The sequence below is a fragment of the Indicator indicator genome, chromosome 2, assembly GCF_027791375.1.
Source record: "Indicator indicator isolate 239-I01 chromosome 2, UM_Iind_1.1, whole genome shotgun sequence".
Classification (NCBI taxonomy): domain Eukaryota; kingdom Metazoa; phylum Chordata; class Aves; order Piciformes; family Indicatoridae; genus Indicator; species Indicator indicator.
The window spans coordinates 51,657,790-51,684,714 of record NC_072011.1 but is presented as its reverse complement, the minus strand read 5'-3'; the positions used below and the strand labels follow the sequence as shown (position 1 = coordinate 51,684,714).

Genomic DNA, 26,925 nt, shown 5'->3' with positions numbered 1-26,925 from the left:
CAGCTCAGTTCCTGCGCAGCAGTGGTGATGGGACTGTGGATGAAGTCCTGTACTAACCTGCTGGGTTCAGCTTATTAAAAATACAGAGCTGCTGCCATCTGTTCTTTGCTTGCAAGGCTGATAAGAGTAACAATAATAGCAAGCTCAGTATTTGTAGCATTTTGTTAGCTACCCAGATGCCCTGGTATGTGTTTTGATCAGAGAAAAGAAACACTCATTCCTGTTGTCATGGCTCTTTTGCCATTCTTAACCTTTTACAAAGAGAAATGTTTCTGAAGTGTTGCAGTAGTGTTGTATTCTGAAATTTCCGTTTTCAAAGGAACTTTTCTTTTTAATTCTAGAAAAGCTAGTATGTTTTTCATAGATGTATTTTGGACTGTAACCATAGAATATTGTAGTTTCAATATGTAGCACACTCAATAGAACTTTTAAGACTGTGGTATCAGCTTGTAGATGGAGAGTCTGAAATATAGGACCCACAGCCTTGTCTGACAAAAAGGACAAGTGCTGGACATCTTTATGTTGACAGATTGACTGGCATTTCCATTGTTGACCTTGGGGTTGAACAACGAAGTGCAAACTGGTTAAAAAGCTTATATGTGTTGGTTCTTCTCCTTAAAATTTTCGAATCTATAGTGTCTGAGAAATATAACATCTGTGGACCAAATTTTCTCGGGATCTTTTTAATATAAGCGGTCTTTTGGCCGTGGGATCATCGAAGGAGGTTTCTCCCCGTATAAAACTGCAGGTTTTGTAAGCTGCCAGTCTTGCCTTTGCTGTGTGTAATGACTTAGCTGATACTCTTCTATTCAGTCTCTTCAGTGCTTTTTTAATGGACATGTGTTTCTTTGCTTCTCTCACTTGTGATGTTAACAGATTTTTGGTCATCTCCAGAGTGTTTGGAAGCTTTTAACCAGCAAAATGCAAAAAGATCATCTTCAATATATATACCTCTTTTTGGTTTATGATCATCCTGAAGACAGTCCTGCAAATTTCATCTTTATTTCCTGTTGGAAATAAATATTGTTGACCATAAACCACAGTTTTTCTTCCCACAATGTATCCAGAATGGCCAAAATGTTACCGAGTATCACCTTTAAATGTGAACTGAAGTGATAGCAGTTAGTCTGAAGTGTATTTACTGTTAGTTCAAATTCTACTCTCTTTTTAGGACTTTGGTTACAGTGCCATTCTAACTAGATAATTTTTTGTGTGTAGTTTGAAACTTCTTAGAATTATTTTTAACTTTCAAGTCTGACTATTTGATTTTCATTATCCTATGGTAGCTTTTACTTGTTTTGATGTTTCATTTTCTGTATGTGTTTAAAATGTACAGAGCTATTCTTCCATGGTGAGAAAAAATTGTGAGGCGGCTGCATTGTTTTGCTTCTTCTAGGCTTCAAGAATGGATTTATTTTTGTTCTGGCCATTATAACATCTGCAGTATGTAAGGTATTAGAGCATTAGGATATTGGGTTATGAACACATTGGTGTTCCTCTGGGTAGTTAATACTTAATGTATTTTATCTGTCACTGGGGAGGAATGTACTGTACAGCTTACTCCTTCTCTAAGTGGTCTGACTCATGAGCACAAGGTATTTCAAAAGGATTTCAGCACTCCATCCCATTCTTCAGTCTTGAAGTTGCTTTTCTAATAATAGTATCAGCAAGTCAGACAGTGGAATTACTTCTCAACTGCTACCGTTTATTACCAGTATGGTCATGAAAGCTAAAATCAGGCACAGTCTTCACGTTCACAGTTAACATTTACCTGTGTGGCTACAAACACTACGTCTCTTGTACTGTTCCTTGGAATCAATAATCACTGCATACAACTGGGGTTCCACTTTGGATGATCATAACTATGAGCTGGGAGACTTTGGTGCCTTTACAATTCAAGCGGTGTCATGGGAGTGGCATATGACAGCTCTTGGAGATGTCCAGCAAAATGTAGAGGGTATGTCTGGTGAAAAATGCGTTCTTGTAAGACGTAAGATACATTAAAACTATTCCTGAAATATCTGTAGTGAGCATAGCTTGTGTACCCTGACAGAATTTGTGAACTTTAAAGATTTCCTTGTCTAGCATCATTGCAAGGAAGTGAAGCTCTTGAAATGATATTTTCTATACTGAAGGCAGTGGAAGAAGTTTGCTTCACTGAAGGTGAGCTAAGGTTTTGTGTTTATTGATTCTCAGTCACATATGGGTGAAAGGAGCCCTCTCTTCAGCCACAAGCATCATTTCTTGTGCCAGTGAATTATGGAGCTCAAGCAAACTGTATCCCTGAGGTCTTGAATATGCGCTCCAGGAAAATTAAGTCGATCTTCAGAAGTAGTCATTGCTAGGGCCTGCTTCCAAGAGGAATGGCTGTGCTTTAAGAAAAATGTGGTTATTGGGTTGGTTAGGAAGGTGAAAGAGCCAGGGTGTCTCTGTTGTAATGGTCTCCTCTTTTTAACACCTCTTGCTGTCAATCAACTGAAAGAAGAGCGGGGGTTGACTTAAGGCATAAGTGTTGTACCTGCTAAAGTCCTCTTCTTTGCAAAGATCTGTCTGTAAACGGCAGAATGAGAGAGTGGAAGCCAAAAAGAATAGAACTGAAAGCAAAAGAAAACGTGCTTTGTTTCCCACAATGAGGTATAGAGGTGTGCAAAATGGTTTGCCAAAGAAAAAGGAAGAGGGTGACCAGTGGCTTTAAACCTAGCCTTGGTTTATTAACATGTACTGTGGGAACAATCACCCTTTATTTGCAGGCTTCTCTTCCCTAGTTGCTGCTGCTTCTCTGACTTCTCTATGATAAGCATTTTTCTTGATGGAAAGAAAAGGAAAAAAATGTCAGTGCAGGTTGGTTTATTATCATCATAAAAGTCTATATCAAGTTATCTCTAAAAGATGCTTATTTTGTAGTAGCAAAATCTTGTTACAACCTTAAGTTGTGTACGTTGTAATAACATTGAACCTGACAATACTTCGGTTAGTAAGTTTACATTTTTTAATAGGAAAAGATAACATGTTAAGTGAAGCAAGCCATGTTTAACAAGATGTGGTGTTGTATGCATGTTCTTTCCCTCCTTTTCTGGTTTGTAATTTCATTGATCACTTCTATGACTTGTGTGTACTTGAGACAATAAATGAAAGTTTTGTTTGCAATACAGATTCTGGAAGGAATGGGCAGGATAGAAAGATGTATTTTTCTCTTCATGATATTGTGTCTAATTTTTATATAGGTATTTTTAAATACCTTCTAAGCTTAAAATTACGTGCTTAATAAATGCGGAAATCTACCTCTATGCTGCTTTGCATACTGCATTGTTTGTTTTGTTTTGTTTTTTTCACTGCAGGCAAGCAGTGTGCAAATAGCTTTAACCTATTTCTTAATGGGGAAAAAACACTTCAAGTACATATTTATCCTTCTGGGTTTGATTCTTGAGGGGATTTCTTAATGCCAGTTATCAAAGAATCCCATCTATAAAGGAGAGACAAATGAGTTTAACAATTGTACTCTAGCTGTAACATGCTTTGGTGAGCCATTGTGAATAACAGTAAAGCAAGGTTGCAATTTGCCAGACACAAGTGCCTGAGCAAGGAAGAAAGTTTAAAACATAGAAACCTGCTTTTCACAAGTTAGTCACTGCTGAATGCCTAACAATAACCTTCCTCCTTTTAGAAAGCAGAGTGGCTTTTGAGGAAGCAAAGGAGGATGTCCCTTAATACAGCCATTTGTTTGTTACTGAAGGTTACCAAGTAACTGGCATAAAGTGATGTGCTGACAGTGTTGTTCAGATATAACTTCTTGTGATAGCTTTCTCGAAGTCTTTCCTCATGGGTGGAAGTGATTACAAGTGATCAGAACAGCTAAGGGGTCTAAGGGAACTTTTACTTCTGGGGTACAAGTTGTTGCCTTTTCTACTTTCTAGATAGAGTTATGAATATTTTGTGTAGACTCTAATCAAAAAAGCAAATGGGTATCTAAATCAATTGTTCATTTACACATAACTTTCAGATGACTTATCTAGCTGTTTTATGGGTTTGAGGTTTTAAATAATTGTGATTAGAATACTTAGAGTTCCCATGACCTTGCCATAAAGCATCGGTCTTTCAATGTTTTTTATTTACTGGATTAATATGGTAGCTTTTAGATTTTGATGATGCTAGTATGAGAATTGCATCTGGTTCATTCACTGCTCATTTCCTGACAGCTGTTGAAATTTCTATCAGGAGGCTTTTTTTTTTTTTTTAACACTCAATACATTTTGAAATAATAAACTCAGGTATTTGTTATAAGTTAAGTTGTTAAGATGCCAACAAAATTTGTGCTGGTTCTTACAGCCCACACTGCAGTGCAACTACTACTATAAGGAAGAAGAGATGGTAAAAAGTTTCAGAACATTTTTTAAGTTTTATAATGCAGTATGCAAAATAAATTAGTTCATATTAACTGCTAGGCAATTGTGCAGAATACTAGACTACCATTCTTGCCCGGTATATTCTAAAGCAGAAAATAAATTTACTGAATTTTCAGTTAGCTCAGCCTAATGATGTACAACAATTACAGTGCTTGAATATTCATAGCGTTGCTTATATGCTCACATTTATGCTAAGGATGTGATTACAAAGCAGTGAATTGTTCTGAGAACTTTTTGATATCAGAAAAAGAAAAATCTTTGTTTTATGGCTCATGCAATTGCAAGTAAATTTCTCTTCATCCTTTCCAGGAGAAGTCTCTTGCTTACAACATTAAGTCACAAATAAACATCTATTACAGCTAAATCCTTTTGTCTCAGTCTTGTGGGTAAAAGATGCTATTACTAGTCAGGATTACCAGATTTTCTTGGCATTGATTTTACCATGATTTCAGACTAATCCCCTCCCTTTTAGCTGTTTTTTGTCTTGCTGCAGTGGAGCAAGATGTGGCAGTGGATCTGCCATGCAGTTGAGGCTTTGACTTGAATTTTTCTAACTGCAGTGGAGGAATGTAATAGCACAAGAGTTTCTTGAAGCAAAAGTTGCTCTTTTGGAAAATTTCAATATGAGAAAACTAAAGATGAGCATTTTCCCCCCCACTGAGTTTAAAAGGGACACTATGAGCTTAGAACTCTAGATATTTCAGGGGATCTTCCCCTCTTTTAAAAATTGTAGCAATGGCAGTGGTTTCTCTGCACGCTTTTGTGTTTATTATTCTGCTTCCAATCCAGAAATGCTCTGTGAAGGACTTGCACAAACTGATTCTTGTCTCCTTGACCATAACTGTTACTACATATAAGAGACAGCTGGAGTGCCTCAGGAGAAATTAGAGAGGGTAAAGAATCTAAGGGATGTCCAGTTGAATCACTGTGATTTAATAGCTGAGCTGCAGAAGCTGAGCTATTAGTCTGGCCATTTGATAGAATGAATTGAGTAAATCAATTAAAGAATTAAATCAAACTCTTTTTTTTTAACCTTGCATTTGGAGTGAGATAACAGAGCCCACTTTTTTATTACTTGCCATCTGAAACTTGTTAGCGCATGCTATTTGTTTTTACCTTCTATGGTATTTAGCAAGAGTAGATAAAATACTCTTAAGTAACAGCAGAAGCTTATTTGTCCTGCTTTTCTTTGGCTGAGGCCTATCTAAAAGTTGCAAAGTTAGACACTGGGCTTCACCTAGTATGTTAAAAATTTACTTTTTTTCTACCAAATTAATCTTCATAAGTTCTCTTTGGTTGTCAGTTGTGCTCCTTTAAAACCACTCTCATTTCATCTTCATTTCTTGCCGTGTGGAGTATTGCCATAGGTAGATGTGTGAAGTACTTAAGAAAGGTGCATGGTTAACTGACTGCTATGTCCAGGTATTTTCCAATTTCCCTGGAGTTAGGGGGAACATCGGAGGGAATTTGCATGTATTGGAGGAGGAGAGGAATAAAGGAGATATTCAAAGTTCATGCTGACAAAAGTAAGAAAGGATCTATGCTTAGCTTGCCCAGGGAGAGGAATAGTACTCCCTACCTTCATATCTCCAGTCTTTTTCTATCTGTTGTGATCAAATACAGCATTTTATTGTTTTTGTTTCAAGTGTCAATTCAATACTAATTTAGGAGCTGCTAGAAAGTAGTAGAAGTGGAAATTTTAAAACTTGAGTTTCTGGAAGGACAGAGAATCTATGCATGGATTATTTCGTCTTGTCTTCAGCATGTAGTCTATTGCTTTTGCATCAGTTAAACCACTGCTTAAAAGACAGATAATAGTAAAATGATCAATTGTCCTGTGATGAGACTTGTTATTAACAGGTCTTCTGGCAGTAAACATGGCTAATATAGTGGAGGCAAAATGTTTCCTTCATCAGAAATGAAAACAGTCAGGAAGAACCACTTAAGATACTGAGTGAACACAATGAAATAGTCATGTCCTACATGCATAGGTAATGCATCTTACTTGTCCTGTTGAACTTCATACAGCAGCTCTATCTGCCCATCCTTTAACTTGTGCTGCAGTAACTGTCTCTTTTACTGAAGACGGTCAGACTCTACTCACTTGTCTCTTTGCCCCAATAAGAGCATTAGACATATTCTGATCTGTAATTTACAACAGACTTTTTTCTAGTTTTCCATCCTGCAGTCTTCTTTGGGAGGCAGCCTTCTTTCTCTAGTTACTTTGTGATGATTGAGCTAGCAATTTTAACCCCTTTTCCTTACCTCAGCGTATTTTTGCTAGTCAGTGTAAATGATGGGTGATCAACAGCTGTAGCTTCCTCCAAACATTGTTCTTGCCAGTGGAGTATCTGTTCTCTGGTCCGCAAAATAGCGACTGACTGTTTCTGTCATCTGAGCAGCATTTTCTGAACCCATTTTCTTGACTATAGCTAACTTGTTTAGAATTGAATCACTGAGTTTGTTTAATGTAGCATTCTTAAACCTCATGCTTCTACTACTTTTTGTTTGTTTCACTTTCACTGGAGTTTAATAATAGTAGGTGTATAAATGACACAAACTGTGCTAAGTTAAAAAAAAAAAAAAACAACAACAAACAACCCAACTACAAAATACCCTTTTTTGACAACATTATTATTTTTTTTTAAATCTAATGAGGTGAGACAGTTGAATTTGAAAGCTGGGTCAAAAGCTTATGCAATTTTTAGACCCTAAATATAGAATGGTATAATGACACAGAAAGATCAATCTCTGTGCATATGTTCTGGCAGAGTATTTTTGTTTTGTTCTTATTCTGCGCATGCAATTTAACACTAAGCTGGATACCCTGTGCTTGGAAAAATGGTCTGGCTGATATTCCTATCTTATGCTATGTGCCAGTTTAAATTGACATGTAGGTTTCTTTGTTAAAATTATCAAGATGTGGAAGCTTTGAGGTTTTGTTGATAATAAAATTTCCATGTGGTCACTGTAAAATTTACCTATGTATTTTTCTTTTATAGTAGTGGAATGGGGTGATGATGTTAAAGCAGTATCAGAAGATGAAGCCATGGTGCTGGTGAACCATCAAGCAACGGGTGATGTCTGCACTCTGATGATGTGCCTTCAAGATAAAGGCACGGTAGGCAACAACTGGGGAGTGGAATAGTTTCTGTATATGTGACTTGTTAACTTGGGTATGCTTGCTTCTGTATGCAACACTGATGACTGACTTTATGTATTAATCCACCAAATAATCTCAAGGCCCTGAATAGGAAGCTTTTTGTTTAGATTTGGTTTAATGTGACAGCCAGTAGCCTGGAGCAGGTTTTACACCAGAAACATTGCCTTTGAAGAAGGTCAAATTAAATCTGAGTCAGAGAGCATCTACTCTAGGCCAACACAGATGGAAACAAGTCTTGCAGGTAATCATGTACTTGACTTTTTCCTCTCACCTTCTGCCCTTGTGCAACCCATGCCAGCTTTGTTCAAACCAACACAGGTCTAGTTTCTTGGTTATGGCTTTGACAAAGCATGGAATTTTTCTCAAAGTTAGAAGAAAGTTGTGTGTGGGATTTTAGCAAGAGTTCAAAAACTGAACATGACTTCCCTATGAGGGCATGTCCAAGTTAAATTAGCTAGCCAAGGTCAGTATTGCTTGAACTCTAATTTCACAAACTGCTAAGCATTTCTTGGTGAGAAGTGCAACTGATATCAATTGTTTCATTCATTGCTATTCAGAAAATTGAGGTCTAGGGAGTGTAGTGCTGATAACAAGAGTATGACGACTAAACGGGAAATTTGTATGCAAATCATAAGGAAAGGGGATATGTATGATTAGGCTACAAAGGGTGGAAGACATACCTGGCAAGGTGAAGGTGTGGATCACCTGTGTCTTAATGTTGCCATCTTTCTTGTGAGTTTCTTGTGAATAAACAAGGAAAACCACAACAGCTTTTTGTTGCATCTGTGCAGCTCGGAACTGACACTGTTTTTCTTTGTGCATATTAACAGAGATTGCTTATCCACTCTGTCTCTCTACCAGTGATGTCACATTTTTTTAGATGTTTTCCCAGATCTTACCTATGACAACAGAGCTGATAAAAAAAAAAAAGAAACACGCTCTCCCCTCCCCCCCCCAAAAAAAACCAAACTCAAACCAAAATCAAAGAATAAAATGCTGCTCAAGACTGAGCATACACTAATTTATTTCTTTCTACTGTAGCCTAGAGAAGAGTGTTTTAAAAGTACTTTTAATTGCTTTAATTTGTCCTGAAATTGAAGAAATTAGGTATATATGGTATTCTGTACTGTACCGCAAGGAGCAGAAGGACAGAATAAATACTCTTTAATTCCCTCCCTCAAAATTATGTATAGGACAATTTTGTGATAAAGATAGTCTGTGAGAGTATAGTCCTGTGGTTATGTATTGCATATAATCTTGACATTGATATCCCAGGTGTTTTAAGTATCATAGAGCTTCACTGACTCATGTATGTATACTTATATGTCTAAGCCGTAATTATCCTGTTTGACTCCATAGCTAAAAAGCTTCAGTTAAGAAAATAGGAAATTTCAGTTAATGTAGATCTTAAAAATGGAGGAAGGTGCTAGGATGTCAAATAATCTTCACCATGGAAACTGTTAGGCTTGCAGCTTTTCAGAAAGGCAAAACATCCTTAAAATCATTATTTTTTTCACTGAAATAATTGCTGTCCTTGTTCTTGGAATATACATGCCCAGAGTCTAGTATGGCTATAATATTTTTATCTAATAAAGAAATTATAAAGCATAATCTTCAACATATGCTGAAAATATAGCATGAGTAGTGCAAGTGGCTAAAAATAATGAGATCATGACAGTTTATCCTTGACAGAACTTGCTGAATCAGGTATTTTTAAATAGTATTCCTCATATTTCTGAAGAGAATTGTCTTTACTTTGAGTTACTATGAAACCACTGGAGGAATAAAAGAAACCCAATTGTACCTGTTGAAAAGAAATCCTGATACAACAGGCAATTATTTAAATTAGGCATTTCCCTTTAAATGCAGTTTAAACTTAAACATGGAATCCTTCACAACCTTGATACTCATTGTTAGTAACAAGATAGTCATTTCCCAGGATGGTTTTTATTTTATTTAGGATATTTAAGCTCCAGTAATTCCTAAGCACTTTACCGCTCAAAACCTCTCAGTGTTTTGTGAGGATGAAAGATTCACTTCCATTTAATACAGAAGGGCATAACAAGAAGTAATCAGCTTACCAAAGGTGTTCTCTCACCATTGATGGTGCAGTGGCAGAACTAGGAAGACCTTACTGCAGTGCCAGTCCGAAATTTCTTTTGCTTGCTTTTGCCAACCAATACTGACTGAAACCAGATGTAATCTGCAAGCAGTTACTGTTTAATGCTGCTTTAAAAAAAAATATAGAGACATCAGAATTTTATGATTTTTAAGTTCCATGGTTTTCTGTGTAGTGAGGTAGAACACTGAAACATTCATGCAACTTGACACTATTTCCTAAGGGCCGTGTCAGGAACTATGAAGGTATGTTTATTCTAGTCTTTTATAAATTAAATAAATAAGGTGTAAATAAATAAAGTGTTAGTCTATCTTATCTATACTAAGCAAATTTCATCTCACTAAGCAGTAAGCTAAAATACATGTGTTAAGATGTTTCTTCCCTTTCACGTTCACTTCCGTGACTAAGGAAAACATGCTCTCTCAATAGAGGTGTGAAATTTACATAAAAGTTAAAATTTTAGTGGTAGGGCTGCACTAACATTGTTTGTCTAATAGATGTTACTATAGGACAAGCCATATAAAGTAAGATTTCAGCTGAATCAGAAGTGACCTAATTACACTTTTTATATAGTTCAATTTTTTTTGTGAAAGTGGGTGTTAAAACGAGCTTAGTAAATTAATTGAGGCCTCCTAAATATTAAGGTCAGAGAAACAGTTTAAAATGCTGTTATCAGTGCCTTCTGACTAGATTGCAAGTTATAAATGTGACTATTTTTTTTTCTGGTTTAAAGCAGAAAAAAAAAGTAGAACTTGTAGCTGTTTGCAAAGTTTCAAGATGTGTATTCCCAGGTTTCATTGTTAAGTTAGAGGTGCTTGAAAGATGAAAGTCAGTTTATTCAGGTTACTTTCTTACAAAATCTATGTACAGTGAAATGAAAGTGAGCTCATCGATAGGAGGCACCTAGATATTTTGTACAATTGGTAGAAGCTTTTTCTGCATTCTGAACTTACGGAACGATGACGCAAAAAAGACCTGAAACAGCATCCAAAAATTCTTTAAATCCACAAACAACTATGAATGTGTGCTCAAAACATTTCTGAACGTCTTTGCTCAGTCTTCTTGAAATGCACGTGATAAGAGATTCATCTGATAAGCATTCTTTGGTTCCTGAGGATATTAAATGGAAAAGCCATCATCAATGTCTAGCAGTGTCTTCTATTCTGCCCTTGGTAGAAGAACAGAATGAATATCCATTAATCTAGTTGTTTTTAATTGCAAACAAGATAATTGTGTCCTATTCTTTTAACTCCTTTTTTACTGTATGGATTTGAGTGTGTATATATAATCATTAATTCATACACAAAAATACTTCCTCCTGGTGTTTCTTACCATTGCCTAGGGTTACAGGCAGGTTTGTAATTGCTGAGCTCTGGAGTCTGCCTCTTTGTAGCCTGCTTGAGGCAAACAGGCTGTATGTGTGTGTCACAGGGAGCTTTGATACGATCACCTCACTCCTCAAAGAGAGGGAGGAAGTCCAGGGGTGTTAGTTAGAAGCCCTGTGTCACCTAAAACCTGGTCAGACAGACTTTAGATTCTGAAAAGCAATGATAACCTTTCAGGATAAACCTAACAACAGCTAAATAAAAGGACAATAAAAAGTTATATAGAAGGAGAGAACCATTAGCATTGCTGGGAATGAGTTACTCCTTCAGGATTGCCACAGAACATCCGGTGACCAATGATGACTCCTCCAAAGACCTTTTCAGGGAAGCAGATGATTATGTTTTCTTGTCTCCTCCATTAAAATCAATTATGTTGGGTTAACTTCTGCTTGATAGAATAGAACAATAATTGTCAAAATGCCAAGTAGCAGATGAACACTAACAGTCATACTAGTCCTGCTGCAGGCTAAATTGTTTTCAGTGGAATTTTGGTGTTGATTTTATCAAAGGATATGGTTCCCTGCACCAGCCTATCACCTTTGGGCTGGTGTGCAGGCATGAACTTGTGATATCGTAGTGCCCTGAAGACAATAAGACCTCTCAATGATGTTTTTTTTAAACTCTTGTCCTTAGGGTGCACCTTTCAGTTTTTTTCTTTTTTTGTTTTTTTTCCTCCCTAAGTCTTTTTAACTCACTTGAACAGAAAGAATGTGAATCTCTGCAGAGAATAATTTTTGTTTTAAGATATTTTATTTAACATAGGCCTGGGGATAGCTGTATGAGAAAACATGTCACCGATATTAGTCTTAAGTGAGGAGCTATATCTAAGAACTAATTTTTTCTTTTATGACTTGTAGATAAATAGTGTATATCTTTGTTCTCTTGGATGTGTAGCATCTAGTAAGTACCACTGGCAGACACAACAGAATTCTAGCATGTTACAGAGAATAAATGGATGTTTGTTTTCAAAGCAAAACCTTTCATATCTTTGAGAGCTGTTCGTTTCCCTTAGACGTGGTTTTCTTTTCCACTTCCAGTCATGCTAGAGGGTCCAGAATTGGGTGTTTTTGCATTATCTGAGATATTAAAATAGGTTTGCTAGTATTAAAAAAAAAAAAAAAAGTTGAGGTGTTCTTAATGTGCTCATATGCAAAGATAGATAGCTTTGAAACATGACGTTCAGACTTTGCTGGGAGATCAGCAGTTAAGTATTTTAAATGTTCTTTGGCAGACATGTTCTTGTAAGAGTGTAAAAACTTCACTTTGAGCATTTGGCCACAGGCCACAGTTTGAGGATATCGATATAGAACCTAGGATCCATTCATAGCTTCTGTGGTCAAAAGGGATAATAGAGGTAATCAAAGCACTTTGAGAAATAATTAGATTTCTTTGGAAGAAAGACTTACTGGTACATGCAATTTGAGATGCCAGTTGGAAATTACTGACCTGCTTTTGCAAAACACAGTTCCTGCAGGAAATATGATCTGCTTCTTTCTACAAATTCCACATAGACATGAAGATGAGAAAAGAGGTAAAAGCCACCATCTTTCACTGCATCAAACTACTTTGTTAGAAGTATCATTGAAACATGGATGTGGAGTCTGAGTATTTCAGTTACTATGCAAGCTTCTGGTGTTTGGAGAGTAGCATGGAGTACACTTTAGCAGTAGATGTAATAAACCTAATACATGAACAATACATTGTGTTTTCTAGAGGAAATCTTTATTTCTTAGGCTGTTCTCTTTCTGTCTTTGCCTCCAATTATGTATCTTGGATAACTGAAAGATGCCAAGCGGAAGGTGCCTTTTGAACTTCTGACAACCAGAGAAATGTCACAGTTCCTCTGTATGTTTGATAGTGATTAATAAGTGGAAGAGTGCTATGTTATATGATTAAGTTTCACTAAACTTCGATCAGTCTTGGTGTGGCCTTGTAACATAGGATGGAGTAAAAGCTAGTCTCGTGTATAACTGAGAGCATGTAAGAGACACTGGACTTTCTTACCCTTCTCAAAAACCTACATGTAGGAGCTATAGAGATGTTTTAAAATAAGATGGTTTTCCTTTCAGTTATTCACCTCTTTGGCAGTAATTCTATTTTAAATCTCAAAGGACTGAACAAGTGCAACATCCGCCTTCACTGTTTAAGCAGTGATGGTCAGAGTGACTCTAATGGCTCAGCCTCTGGTTTTGCTTATCACCACTTGATGAAATTCTTACGAATGCAGGTGGCTGCTCTGCCATGTGAGAAAGCAGGAATGGCATGTGGGCTGCGGATAGGTCTCGGTGAATACTGCTCTTCAAAGAACAAGTGAGCACATATGAAGCATGTGCACATCAGAAGCACAAGAACATGATCTCATCCCCAAAATCACCAAATACAAAAAAAAATAAGGAAACATGTTTTTGTGGTAGGCATAAAACAGTTAGAGATTTGAAATACAGATCTATGTTGTTTTGTGTACTTTAATACACTGAAAATGGTTTTAGTTTGTGACTGGCTTGAAGTTACGGAGGTATGTCAATAAGAAGCCTTACACTATTTCTGTGAAAAGATGAAGCAGAAATTAGTCTAGCATATGGCTAAGAGTTAAAGGAGAAGAGCAGCACCTCTGCTGCTTTATACTTTGGGGCATAAAATACTTTGTTCCATATATTTTCTAGTTCTGTTGCTGTTCTGGGGGTGATGAGAATGTGACCAGCATATACATAATTCTTTGCACTTGATATTCAGTAAACTTTTTATTTATTTTTTTAACTTTTCAGGTTGTCCGTCAGATGATGTGGCTGATGGATCATATTTTTAAGTATACAAACTTTGGCATCGTGTCTCTAATCCATGGAGACTTCTTTATAAGACAGGTAAATGGAAACAGTGCTTTGATTTATCCTTATATCTGGAACATTGCGGTGTTGTGGGACTTACTCATTGCCTCCTAGGTGCTTTGCAGGATGAAATAACTGTGCTGTAATGTGTATATTTGGATAGAGCTTTTTTTCCCCAAGCTTATTTTATTGTTTGTCTAGATAAAAATGTTCATGGGATTCAATTAAGATAGGAGCCTTTTATGAGCAAGGTGTGCAAGCAAAGGACACAGGCAGTTCTTTTCCTCTCTCTGCTTCTGACTGCTCATTGTTAAGGCCTCTCTTCTTTCGTTACTGACCTTGAAGCTGATCAAGGAGTCTGGCTAGGTCTTTGACTATTAAAGTTTCAGATAAGGAAAGGCAGGACCATCCCTTTTGATGGTGGTGTGGTAGCAGACTAGTTTAGGGTGGTGGTGGACCTGCATACATAGTAATTAATTGATTCTTGAAGGTGTGGAGCTCAGCATTGCAAATGTTAAGGAGTGAAAACCTTAGATTATTTCTTACAATTTTCTTCCGTTTCATTTTTTGTGTTTGTTTTTGTTTGTTAGCTCTTGATCAAACTGCACTCTAAAGCAGAAACTTAGAAGTAAATTGATATGTATGAACCTGCAGCCAGTTAAATGAACTGCAGCATCCAGCATATAGGTTTCTTTCCTTGTTTTTGTTTGTCTGGACTTACAATGAATGGGCAGAGGAGGAGTAACTAATTACTCAGAACGAAATAAAGAAATACTTAATCACAGCTGTACAGTACACAGCCATAAGTGAGATTTCTCACTACGACTAGAGGCAGGGTTAGAAACCTTCAGGCAGAATGAAATAATAAGCATCTTTAGAAATATACAACTGTGTACTGTGAGACTATGGAAAGGAACAGAGTTTGACACTTCGTAAAATAAATTTCTGCTTCAGTAGTTAAAATTCACAAGATAGACATTTTGAGGTATACTTTACTTTCAGCTTGTTAATTGTGATTTCCGAATGTGGCTTTGCCATTTCAATTACAAAAGCAAACCTAAAGCTTTTCCTCATTTTTGTAAAGTGGCTGAGATACCAAACATCATAAATAAAATTATGTTATCCTGAGTCAAAGTACAAACTAACTGAAAATAAAATGTTTCATGACTGTTAATGAGCTCTTAGATGTAGCAAAAATACTTAAGGTGTGAGTGAGTAATGATACTGTGGTGATCTACAGTAAGGACCTAGTAATATTTGGATGACCAAATAGTTCTTTTTCCCCCCCCTGTAAAATAATGTAATTTGATTGTGGTACAATGCATCTTATTTATTAAAGTTTACATTAGACTCATTTTCATGAGCGGCACCAATGGCAATTTTAAGAATGCTTCAGAGACTTACTAGAAGTTGATCAGTGTTTTCTCCATTGAAAAACTTCCTGGAAATCAAGACTGTCAGTAACTTGCCTTATCAGTGATATTTTTGTCAGCAGTCTGCTGCTGCTTGCTTTCTTTCCTCTAAAGAAAAGAAGGCTGACCCCATTCTCTGTGAGAGTGGCAACTAGCCATGGTCTTAAGAATTGGTTACATTAAGGAGCTGCTTCTGCTACTGTATGTCTTGCTTTCTCTTCTGTCTGGACTGTGTGTTAATTGCATCTTACATTCCAGCACTCCTCAATCCGCTGCTGGTCGGTGTTACCTGTAAACACTCCTCTCTTTCCCCTTAGTCCAGTAGATCTTTCTGTATGACAGCAGCTGATGTTTGCTATCACAGTGTTTGCTAAACATCAGTTGATACACCAGTTGTGTTTGTTAGGTTTTAGAGCGTTTTAATGTCTAATGTGGGAAAACTTTACTGTGCACTGCTGGGTTCTTTTTTAACCACTGTCCTATCCTGGAGTTCCGTGGTCTGGTGGGAAAGGACTGTTATAACTGAGGAGCTTTTATACTGCTCTTTAAAAGGTGCTGATACAACAGCAGACTTTTTTTCTTTAATGAGGTAAATTGGAAGTAATTATAATCATCAGATTGCAAGATTTTAGGGTTAACACTTTCACAGAACTTGTTTTCAGAAGACTATTGCTTTTTTTGCTTTCTTTCACTCTATGCCACTTCTTCATCTTCCACACCAAAAAAAAATGAAGACGAAACAAAAACCACCAAAGGGTGGAAGGTTTGTGACAGTTTTGTTGACATTTCAAAGAACTAAAATTACCTCTGCTGCAGGAAGCTTACATTTTGGACTCTGCTGTCTTTTGAGTGGTTCGGCAAAGTCAAGTTACTTTGGAGCACTCAAAAATTATAATTGATGGAAATTCCTGTGAAAATTTGTGTAGCTTGCTCTTGCTGTTTGTGGAAGTGGAAAGAGAAAAGGTTGTTGAAGATATTGAAGATACTTTGACAGTAATTAAGGACAAATTGTACTGTCTTAAGTGAAAAAGTTGTGCTAATGAAATGAACGCAGATTGGCTTGGGTTTTGTTTGTTTGTTTGTTTTTTTCTCTTCACATTGGTCCTTCAGGTTTAATTATCACTTGTCTATATCCTATATGCAGGTAATTATTAACCTGGAATCTTGTTGGCCAGGGCGTCACATTTTTGTTGTTCACACAACATTTCTGTAAGTTCACACAAGCAGAATCACTTCCTACTCAACAATTTCTCCTAAAGGAAAAAAATCTGCAAACACCACAGCTCAGCACTTTGTGGGTTTTTTTGGATGGGTTTTTGTTTGGTTTTGTTGTGGGGTTGGGTTTTTTGGGGGGGTTGTTTTTTTGTGCATGCGTGTGTGGTTTTTTTCCCCCCTCTCAAACACTAAGTGTTTCCATTAGTGTGCTGATTTCAATTGAGACTAAGCATTCATGCCACACAGGTTTGGAAGAAATGTGTAGTTCTGCTGTGGTTACCGAACGCAGGCCTCATCTTGAGGTGCAGCTGTGTCTTCTGGTACTTCTGCTGCTCTAATACAGGATGTGGGGAGAGGTGTGCAGAAGATAGGCAAGCAAAGATACTGTTTGGCTCGGAGAGATTACTGATGATACATACACATCCAAATCATAGCTTCACCTCTAGACTGTCTTTGTGAATTTGGCTTAGCAAATTCAGCCTGGGACACAGTAACAACTAGAGGGAATTCTGTTAATCCATCCTCCTGCTACATGGATTTCTGATGAAACTCTGGATCATAGAACTGTTGAGGTTGGAAGAGCGATCATCATGTCCAATGACTTGCCTAGAGCTCACAATCTCAGCACTACTGCTAAGCCATTTCCACTAAATCATGTCACTAAGCACCACAATTCTGCTCTTGTAGACAAATCATGAAATTGGGAGCTTCATCCTCAAATTCAAGGGCTGCTTTTTTTTTTTTTTTCAGCCTTTCTACAAAGTGACATTAATTCAGGTAGTTTGGGAACATTGTGTTTGTTGTCACAGAATATTATTTGTATGTTTGAAAAGAGAGAAAAACAATCATAAAAATGTAATAATTGTCTTAATGTTATCTCTTTTGAGCATTTATTTAGGCCATGTTTTATCCTTGTAGGGAAAAGCACACCGTGAACAGCAGCTTGTATTACTGAAGGAGCATCTAGAAAAATATTACAGGAGCCGTAACCGGAAATGGATTGTTTTATTTCCAGAGGGTGGTTTTCTTAGGAAAAGGAGAGAAACAAGCCAGGAATTTGCCAAGAAAAACAATTTGCCATTTCTTAAACACGTCACCCTGCCGAGAACTGGGGCAACACAAGTAATTATGAAAACGCTTGTAGTGCCTCAAGAAAATGGAACTCCAGCAGGTAGAGACACTGTGATAAAAGGTAAAGACCACTTCACTCTCTTGGATAAAAAGCAAGCTGAATGTCTCAGGTTTGAATTAAGCAAAACATTACATGTTGGATTGATGTCTTTAAATCTTAAATGCATCCATAATGCGTCATCATATTTGTATAAACATTTTCTTACTTGCTTTTAGTTCCACTAAGTTTATTTTTTATGTTGAGATGAGCAGCCTGAGTGGGCAAGAAAGTGGGCTGCATGTTTCAGCACAATTGTTTTGCACTGGCTTACAATAGCATGGAAATACAGTAAAAGTATTTCTGGGATATGCAAACTGCTCATATTTTTATTCCTAGTTTAAAAATTTAGTTTCTTTGTATCCAGCATTGTACACTTCGTTCCTTCTCTTGAACTATTTTCTACTAAGTTCAATTTCTCCTTTTCTCCTTGTGATGATTCTCCCCTTTGTTGGTGGAGTTAACTGTCACTGATAACTAAATTTGAAGGGTCATTTTGGCTGCCTTATGTTAGAAGAGTTATGAGGGAATAAGAATATTCCTGCAGCATTGTTCTTGGATGTCTGGGCTGTAAGAGAGAGTATAGTAGAGATATAAATCATACCTGTAGTTATGGGACTTGATGCTTTTAGTTTCTCAGTTTTTAAAATTAACCACTTTGTATGCTAAGAGAGTTGGGTTAGATCTTATTTAACCTACTTGTAGATTTCTGCAATGGGATAGGGGTTAGTGGTGGTTTCATATTGATGGGTGGTGCTGATATTTTCATAGCCAAAGTATTATAATCATTTAGCAGTTTGAGCCAAAAATCAATCCTTATGAAGCAACATGTGCAGATGACTTTGGGTTTGTTCAGTGCCAAAGTTGAAATTCCAGGGTTAGCAGGATAACTCACATAGAAATTGCTTCCAGATTTTTAGTTTTGAAGTTAATCTTGTCATCATAAGAAATTAATGGAAATTATATTCTTTCAGGAGTGGAGGGAAGATTTTAAATGAAATGAAAATCAAGCTGTTGAATGCACAAGAATGTTTCCTTTCACACTACATTCAGAAAAGAAAGGCTGAGAAGAGCCCTTGTTGTCTTAGAGTATTTTAGGTTTAAAAGAGAAACAGAATACTGTAGTCCTTGTTATTTTTTTTAAGGAGAAAAGTTTGCCCTGTTCCTGTTCTATTTATTCTTGTCTTAATGGGAAAAAGGTATGAAAAGTAAGAAGTTCCCCAAATGTGAATTGCAGGCCTTGTACTTCTGGAAGGGGACCAAAAGCACTTGTTAAATACTGATTTCATGTTTTCATACATGGAATGCTATCAGCTTAGCTTGGTGGGGGGTTTGGGATTGGGTTTTTGTTTTTTTTTTTTGCTTTTGTTGATTTGGGGTTGTTTTGGGGGGCTTTGGGTGTTTTTTTTTTTTGGGTTTTGAGGGGTGAGGGTTGGTTGGTTGGTTTTTAGTGGCTTGATTCAGACTCTGGGGAAATGAGCATTCGATTGTAGTTGACCTAACTGGGCACTGAAATACAGGAATTGTCTTGGAGTGCAGTGGAACCACACCCTGTCCATTGTACTCGAAGTATAGAAGGAAACATAAGTAGGCAAAAATGGGAAAGAAATGTTTGGGTTTAGCTATCGTTCTTTCATGTTAATGGACAGGAAAATGTAATAAAAGGGATGAAAGAGAGAAGTAAAAGTAAATTTTTTCTATGCCAGGAGAGACTAATATTTTGTAGATAGGAAGATGAGGTACTTCAAGCTGAGATACTCTTAAGCTCACTAAAATGTTTCTAGCATGGTAAAACTTCCCTTTCAGGGAAATACAAAAGGTTAATTCTTGATCTATGTCTTGTATAAAAGACTCTTCATTTAATTGTCTGCCTTCCAAATGATTCTGCTGTACTCTCGGTTATATTATAAAGTTAGCAACTGAACAAGTTAGTGATCATCTTTATTTTTTTATCTCTTTTATCTTTTCCTTTTTTTAACATGAAAAAAGTGGCTCAGTGAAATCAAGCTTTGTTGTGTCTTTGGGTTGCCATTGCTGGCTTGTTGGTGCAAGAACTAGATGTAGTACATACAGGGTTTTGCCACTGTCTTGCATAGAGATTGTGTGCAAACTCTTTGCACATTATTACTGTACTCTTTTGTTTGAGAAGTGGCTTATTTTTCATTAGCATCACACTTGAACTTCACGATTCACTGAAAACAATTTTCCTGTGCACCACTTCTTGTACTCTGTGTTCTCTTATTTAACAAAGTTCCTGGTGACTTGGGTTGCCAAGTAGTTGGTCTTACTATAATAAGCTTTCTTCTCCATAACTTGTCATTCTTCCAATGTTTTTGTTATTGACAAGCTTTACTGGTAATGATGGGAGTTCACTTCCCTCCTTAATCCAGTTTTAGTTTAATTGATTTATGTATTAACTCCTCATCAAAAATTATGTCCTTTTCTTGTTGAGTTTCCTGGGTAGCTGGGTCATGATGCACAGTTGCAATGTTCTTCAGTACTGTTGTTCATTAGTATGGGATAAGTTCATATTACCCTTGCAGTTTTTATACTGTTCTACCTTCTCAGCTGGTGTGGTACTGGGTGAAAGAAGAAAAAATGACAAAAACAAAAGATGTTTTTGGACGAACCAGGTTGCATAAAGTGGTTTCACCATGTTACCCATCCCTCTCCCCAGCTTGCTTTTGTATGTTGAATGTCACTGAAGTTACAGCCTTCAAACAATAGTTCAAGAATTGTGCAAGTGTTTAGATGCTACATCACCTGTCCTGCCTTGATAAGGTCTCTAATTCGATTTCTGTCATTGCTTTGGTAGAGATCTGCTTATGCAGTGAAGTGCGAAGTTCAGAGGCCTCCCAAAAATGTCTTAATTATGATATTACTATTCTTAATGTCCAATCCCTTTCTCATTTAATTTTTCTTTTAATTAGGAATTTCTCACATTTTATTACCTGATTCTTCCTCTGTAAAGTGATGGGAAGAACAAATGTCCCTGAGCTAGATAATAAGTATTAATTGATTATTCTTGTAGTCAAATGGATCACACAGGATCACAGCATGTCAGGGGTTGGAAGGGACCCAAAGAGATCATCGAGTCCAACCCCCCTGCCAGAGCAGGACCAAACAATCTAGCTCAGCTCATAGAGGAACACATCCAGATGGGCCTTGAAAAGTTTCCAGGGAAGGAGACTCCACAACCTCTCTGGGGAGCCTGTTCCAGTGGTCTGTGGTCCTTACAGTAAAGAAACTCCGCCTTGTGTTGAGATGGAACCTCCTGTGCTGCAGCATACATCCATTGCTCCTTGTCCTCTTGCAGGGAGCAAGTGAGAAGAGCCTGTCCCCTCCCTCCTGACACCCAGCCCTCAGATATTTATAAACATTTATTAAATCCCCTCTAAGTCTTCTCTTTTCCAGACTAAAAAGCCCCAGGTCCCTCAGCCTCTCCTCATAAGGCAGTGCTCCAGTCCCCTAATCATCCTCATAGCCCTCTGCTGGACCTTCTCCAGCAGATCCCTGTCCCTCCTAAACTGGGGAGCCCAAAACTGAACGCAGTACTCAAGATGAGGTCTTACCAGGGCCGAGTAGAGGGGGAGGAGAACCTCCCTTGATCTGCTGGACACACTCTTCCTAATACACCCCAGAATCCCATTGGCCTTCTTGGCTACAAAGGCACATTGCTGTCCCATGGATAACTTGTTATCCACTAGGACTCCCAGGTCCTTCTCCACAGGGCTGCTCTCCAGCAGATCACCTCCCAACCTGTACTGGTGCAGTTTATTATTCCTCCCCATATACAGGACTCTGCACTTGTCCTTGTTGAACCTCATTAGGTTCCTCTGTGCCCAGCTCTCCAGTCTGTCTGAGTCTCTCTGGATGGCCACACAGCCTTCAGCTGTATCAGCCAAGCCTCCCAGCTTGGTGTCATTAGCAAACTTGTCCCCTCATCAGTGTCATTGATGAAGATGTTGAACAGCACTGGACCCAGCACTGATCCCTGGGGGACTCTACTAGTTATAGCTCTCCAGCTGCACCTGGCACCATTGATCACCACTCTTTGAACTCTATCTTGTAACCAGTTCCTAATCCACCTCACCATCTGCTCTTCCATCCCACACTTCCTGAGCTTGCTCACTGGGATGTGATGGGTGATGGTGTCAAAGGCCTTGCTAAGGTCAAGGTTCACTTTGACTTTTATCAGTTGCTTTCCCAAGACAAGAAGCTTCTATTTTCTTAATTTCCTCCTAACAGTTTTCCAGGCCGCCTTTCATATTTGAAGACCCAAATAAAAGCTTTCATCAGGGTGAAATTTAATTTCTTGCTGGCAAATACTGAATTAAATTATTAAAACAGTTGTTGCTCTTCCTGGGTTGTTAAACATTTGTTTAGCTTTAATGAAATAGAACAAATATTCCTAAATATACGAGGATAGAGAAACATATAGGAGAGACAGTACTATCAATTGATGGCTCAAGTGACTGTGAAGCCAGAAAGTATGGACAGTGTAGTTAAGTGGTGTCTGTGCCTGGTGTAAGTTGATTCTGGTGTCTGATGAAAGTGTCCCTCTAGGCAGATGTGCTGTGCACCCCAAATAGAGCACTGCTACCAGCACCTGTGTTCCAGGAAAAGGTTTTAGAGCAGAATAGAAATATGGGCAGCATAAAAATACTTGATGCATAACCATCATCACCTTAACCCTGCAGGTACTAATGTGTGTGGAGGGGGTTATTTTATGGTTTGGTTTTGTTCATTTGTTTGATTTTTTAACAGAATGCTTAGTCTCTGACATAGCTGGAAGTGCAATGTTTTTTTCAGCTAAGAATCAATCTTCTTGTGAGTTTTAAAACTTGCAAAGTGTTCTAAGTGTTAAACGGCTGCAATTCAAAGGAGTTGGGAGCAATTGTTCACTGAAGATATGTGTTCCAGAGCTTATTTTGGATCAACTTTTCTCTAGTATATTGGGTTTTTTTTTTTAATACTGCTGGATTTTACCATGCAGCAATTTTTTTTGTCTGATAAGAGGATGCTATGAGCTTGTTCAGAGCCATATTGAAATCTTACCTTGCTGTTTTTAAATGCAGCACAGTACATTTAGTTCTGATGCTTTTTCTCTGAGAAATTAAATTTTCCCTTTGCAGAGCTGGGCACTGGACTTCATAATTGATTCCCCCCCCCCCCTCCCCTTTCCCCCTGCCCCCCCTCTTTTTAATCAAATTTTTTGATTCACTGTTCTGTAAGGAATGTGACTTGAATAACGTGGGGAGGTTTTCTTTTTTATCCTGAGAAAAGAGGCTTTTTGTTTTATTCCAGATAATTTGTTACGGAGAGATCTTCGGATAATGAGTATGTCTGAGAACTAATCTTTGGGAAAAGAGTCAATTTGAAGGTCAGCTGTCCATCACATGAGGAAGGTAGAGAACAAGCAGCAAGTTGGAAGAGCACATTGCTGTATGTTGGGGAGACAACAGCCTCTTTTGGCTGCATTTAGAGTGATGTAAGTGTTCAGGAAACCATACCTGAACACGAGGGAGTGCTATGTTCAAGTGGAAGCTACAGTATGTTCAAGTGGAAGCTACAGTCCTCAGGTTCACACCTGGCTGGTGCATTTTTTTAGAACTCCAGATGCAATCCAGCAGTATCACACCTTCCAGAGCTCAGTTGGAGATGAGATTTCCTGCTGAAACCTGTCTTTACAACCTACTCTTTCTTAGTGGTAAACACTGATGATCTGCTAGTGAGTTTGACCATGAGTTTGCATGGTCAAATGCAGCTTTTAGCACTGGTTGAGAATAATCTCAGGGACAGAGGACAAGAGAAGCTCTAAACCCACTGAATTTGTGGTTGTAGGCAGTTAAGTATCTGCTCTGAGAGGACCATAGAGGATGATGGTGTACTCAGTGTCTTGAGGACCCTGATGGTAACTTGCTTCATAACTAAATGTGAAGCAACTTACTATCACTGAATCCACAGATAAAACATAAAGAAGGAAAAAATACCTCTGCTGGTGATTTAAAAAGCAAACCCAACAGATTTAGGAGACTGCTTAATTATTTTTTTTTTTTTTTAATCTAGGCAAGAGTGTGCCATTCATACTAAGGTACACTATTGCTATGTGATTTGTGTACAACTGTGTAGAACAAATACCTGCAGGCCTGTTTTGAACATTTATATACTATTTAAAAAGAATCAGACTGCTAACATTTTGAGGTAATTTGAAAGATCTCAGTGGCAAGCACACTGACACCACAGAAGTAAAACTAGTTCCTGGAGAGATCAGCTTAAATTTGGCCTCTGCAGCGCTGTCTTCTGATGATGTCTCTGGCAGCCACGCTGCTCCATTTCTCAGCAGGTGCTAGAAATGAAGGATGAGAGTGTTTTTTAATGATAGGTAGAAAGCTCAAAAGAGTTTGGCTGTCAGAAACACCTATGGCTGTCTTGGCCAAGACAAATTTGGCAAGAGGAGTTCTTGAACAGGTATACACAATTCCCTTTCTTTCAGCTACAAATGCTATATTTGAGATTCACACCTGATTATAAATTCATGGGAAAGTCTTTCTCTTCTGAGTTCCTGTTAGTGTGCTCCATTTGAAAAATAGCAAGGTTTATTTTTGCTCAAAAGTTTACTGAAGCTTGAAAGCGATGTCCTTGGGCATATTGAGGTCCTGCCTTCTTGGCTTGTGTGCAGTTGTCTCTTTCTTTTTTAATTGACTTTAAATATGCTCATGAGCAGGGGACAACAGAGTAAACCCCCCCACCCCCTCCAGCCCCCAAAAACTTAACAACAAGATTTATTTCAAATTTTATTTTCTTAAATTCTTGGTGACTTAGGCTTTTTTTGGCAGTGTGAGATCTTGGATAATTATGTAAGGCTTATTTTAAAGCAGAGCATGCAGAAATATGCCTGTGACTGATTTGATAGCATGTCTTGGTAATTGCACATGGAGGTAGCTGTGCTAAGATCTGCTTTCTCTAAAGAAGGGTCTATGGAGGATGCTATTTTAAGAATTCTTCTATTTTTTCTAACCTGGGGTTCCTGGTAGGCTGTCACATGCAGGTTTTTCTTTTCACCCTGCCCTAGAGGGGGATGGAGGTGATTTTAGGGCTGGGTGACGAGTCCATGCAGCAGCTCTACTCCACAAAAGCAGAAGGTAGAAAATTAGCATAGAAGAGGACTGCAGGAGTCTTACTGTGATGAAGTTTGAACCATTATCTGCTGAAAGAACAGTTGGAAATATTAGCTAAATATTTAATAAAATATTTTGAAGCATTTTACAATAAATAATAGGATAATGTGCCCACATTCATCTGGCATTTTTTTAATTGCAATTGCTTACACAATTTACTTGTCTTTATCCATTTTTACTTTACATTTAGGGGAAAAAAATAATTGAATGGGCTTGTTTTGAAATCCATTTCTAAATGAATACTTCTGTGGATTTACTATTAATTTCCTATTGGTTGTTCTCTAATACATTGCTACCTCTGACATTAAGATCTCTGTAGTTACTGCTTTTCTTAGGAAAGACTTGACAATTATTCTGTCATCATGCTGGCAACCCTGGAGCATCTAATGGGACCTTGTGTTTTCATTTCACCTGTTCCTCAGGGTTTTTAAAGACTACTTCCAGAAGGTGACACAATGTTTCAGCTTGACCTATGTAGTTTGCCCTTGGTCAAATTGGAAGAACACTGCTACTACTATTAGGAAATGCTGTCTGGCCTAATTCAGGCAGCGTATGTGCATTTGTAATGAAGCAGTGCAAGTCCATTGTTGAGTAGACGTGATGAAAACATTAGCTGCTTCTTAAAATAATTGATAGGTATTTGTGATAGTGTGGCTCTACTCACCTTCTCACACTTTATTAAATTGGATGCACATTAAATGAAATGCAACATAAATGAAATGCAGGTAGAAACTCATGAGTCAGTCCTTGCACGTATGTACTAGTTGGCATTAATAAGTGTGACTGGTAGAGTGAGCCTCAGATTGTTTTGCAGATTTCTTCATGTGTGTGGTAGCTCTTCTGTAAAATTTGAGTGGCGATTTTGGGCAAGACCAAACATCTGTCTAGCCCAACATCTTGTCCACGGCTTCAAGTGGATATGAGAGCACAAGCATGAACACATCAAACATGGATTGTACTTCTCCCGCATATTCTCGTGGCTTCTGTTTCCAGTGTGGTAGGTTTCCCAAGTCAGATAGGAGTTTCTCCTTGTTCAGTTAACCTTCAATGAATTTATTCTGGATACTTGTCCAGTTCCCTCTTGAATGTAACTCTCAAGATCCCTGACATTCTTCAGCAAGGGGTTCCAGGCAGTTTCTTTCTCTCTGCACAAAGAATGATTTCTCTCTGTTAGCTTTTGAAAGCTTTGCCTCTTGGCTTCATTTTGAATGTGTCTATTCTTGTATTGAGAAAGATGATGGACAATCTGTCCCTGAGCACGTTCTTCATGCTGACAGTGTTCTTGTCAGCTTCTACCACATTACTTTCATAGTTACCTCAGCTTCAGGCTTGAAGAGTCTTGTACTTTATACTAAGACTTACATGCTTCTGCCAACAGGTTTTTGATAGCCAACTTTAAGATATTGCTGGATGTGATGTAAGCATATTACTATACTACTGTATTAAGCATTAAGTAAGCATGTTACTATACAAGCCCAAACATAATATGACCTCAGATATAAGGCAGCTCCAGTTTCCACAGAACAGACATAAAATGGACAAGCTAAACTCAAAGTGCTATATTGGTAATGTGCCCCTCCTTCCTGCTTTGCTTTCCATGTTTGCTGCTCTTCCTCTTTGCAAACCTGTGAATTGAAGACATGCCAGAGAGAGGTCATGGCTAGGCTGATATCTGACCTTGAATATTGCTGGCAGTTACCTATGTTCATATTTAAATTTAACTCTCCTTAATCTTCACAGCAAATATTTTCAACTCCTTTGATCCTTTTTTTTTTTTTTTTTCAGTTTCTGCATATGAAGTATCTTTAGAAGCATATAAAGATACACTGATAATTATTCTGGGACCTTGTGGAAGCAATCTCCATTGTGAAAACTTCTTTTAATTGCTTTCTTGTGTTTAATACACAAAGTGGTATATAACTTCTTTATTCCATAACTCAGATTTTTAAGAACCTTTGAGAGATTTTTCTTTTTTAAAAAAACCTTCTTTGAGTTTTTAACTAAGTTACATGAATTAAATCACCTTTATCCGCTTGTCCCAACTCAGTAGTCAG

General features: G+C 37.7%; 1 protein-coding gene across 2 annotated transcripts in view; it reads left to right on the top strand.

Annotated features, from left to right (window-relative positions):
- The window catches only part of LPGAT1 (lysophosphatidylglycerol acyltransferase 1), a 64,042-nt gene that overhangs the window by 17,058 nt on the left and 20,059 nt on the right, over positions 1 to 26,925 (top strand). For both annotated transcript variants that reach the window (XM_054398073.1, XM_054398081.1), the window contains 3 exons: positions 7,406 to 7,524; positions 13,836 to 13,931; positions 17,441 to 17,714. In XM_054398073.1, coding sequence (XP_054254048.1) covers positions 7,406 to 7,524; positions 13,836 to 13,931; positions 17,441 to 17,714 — 489 coding nt within the window. The remainder of the gene's footprint in view (positions 1 to 7,405; positions 7,525 to 13,835; positions 13,932 to 17,440; positions 17,715 to 26,925) is intronic.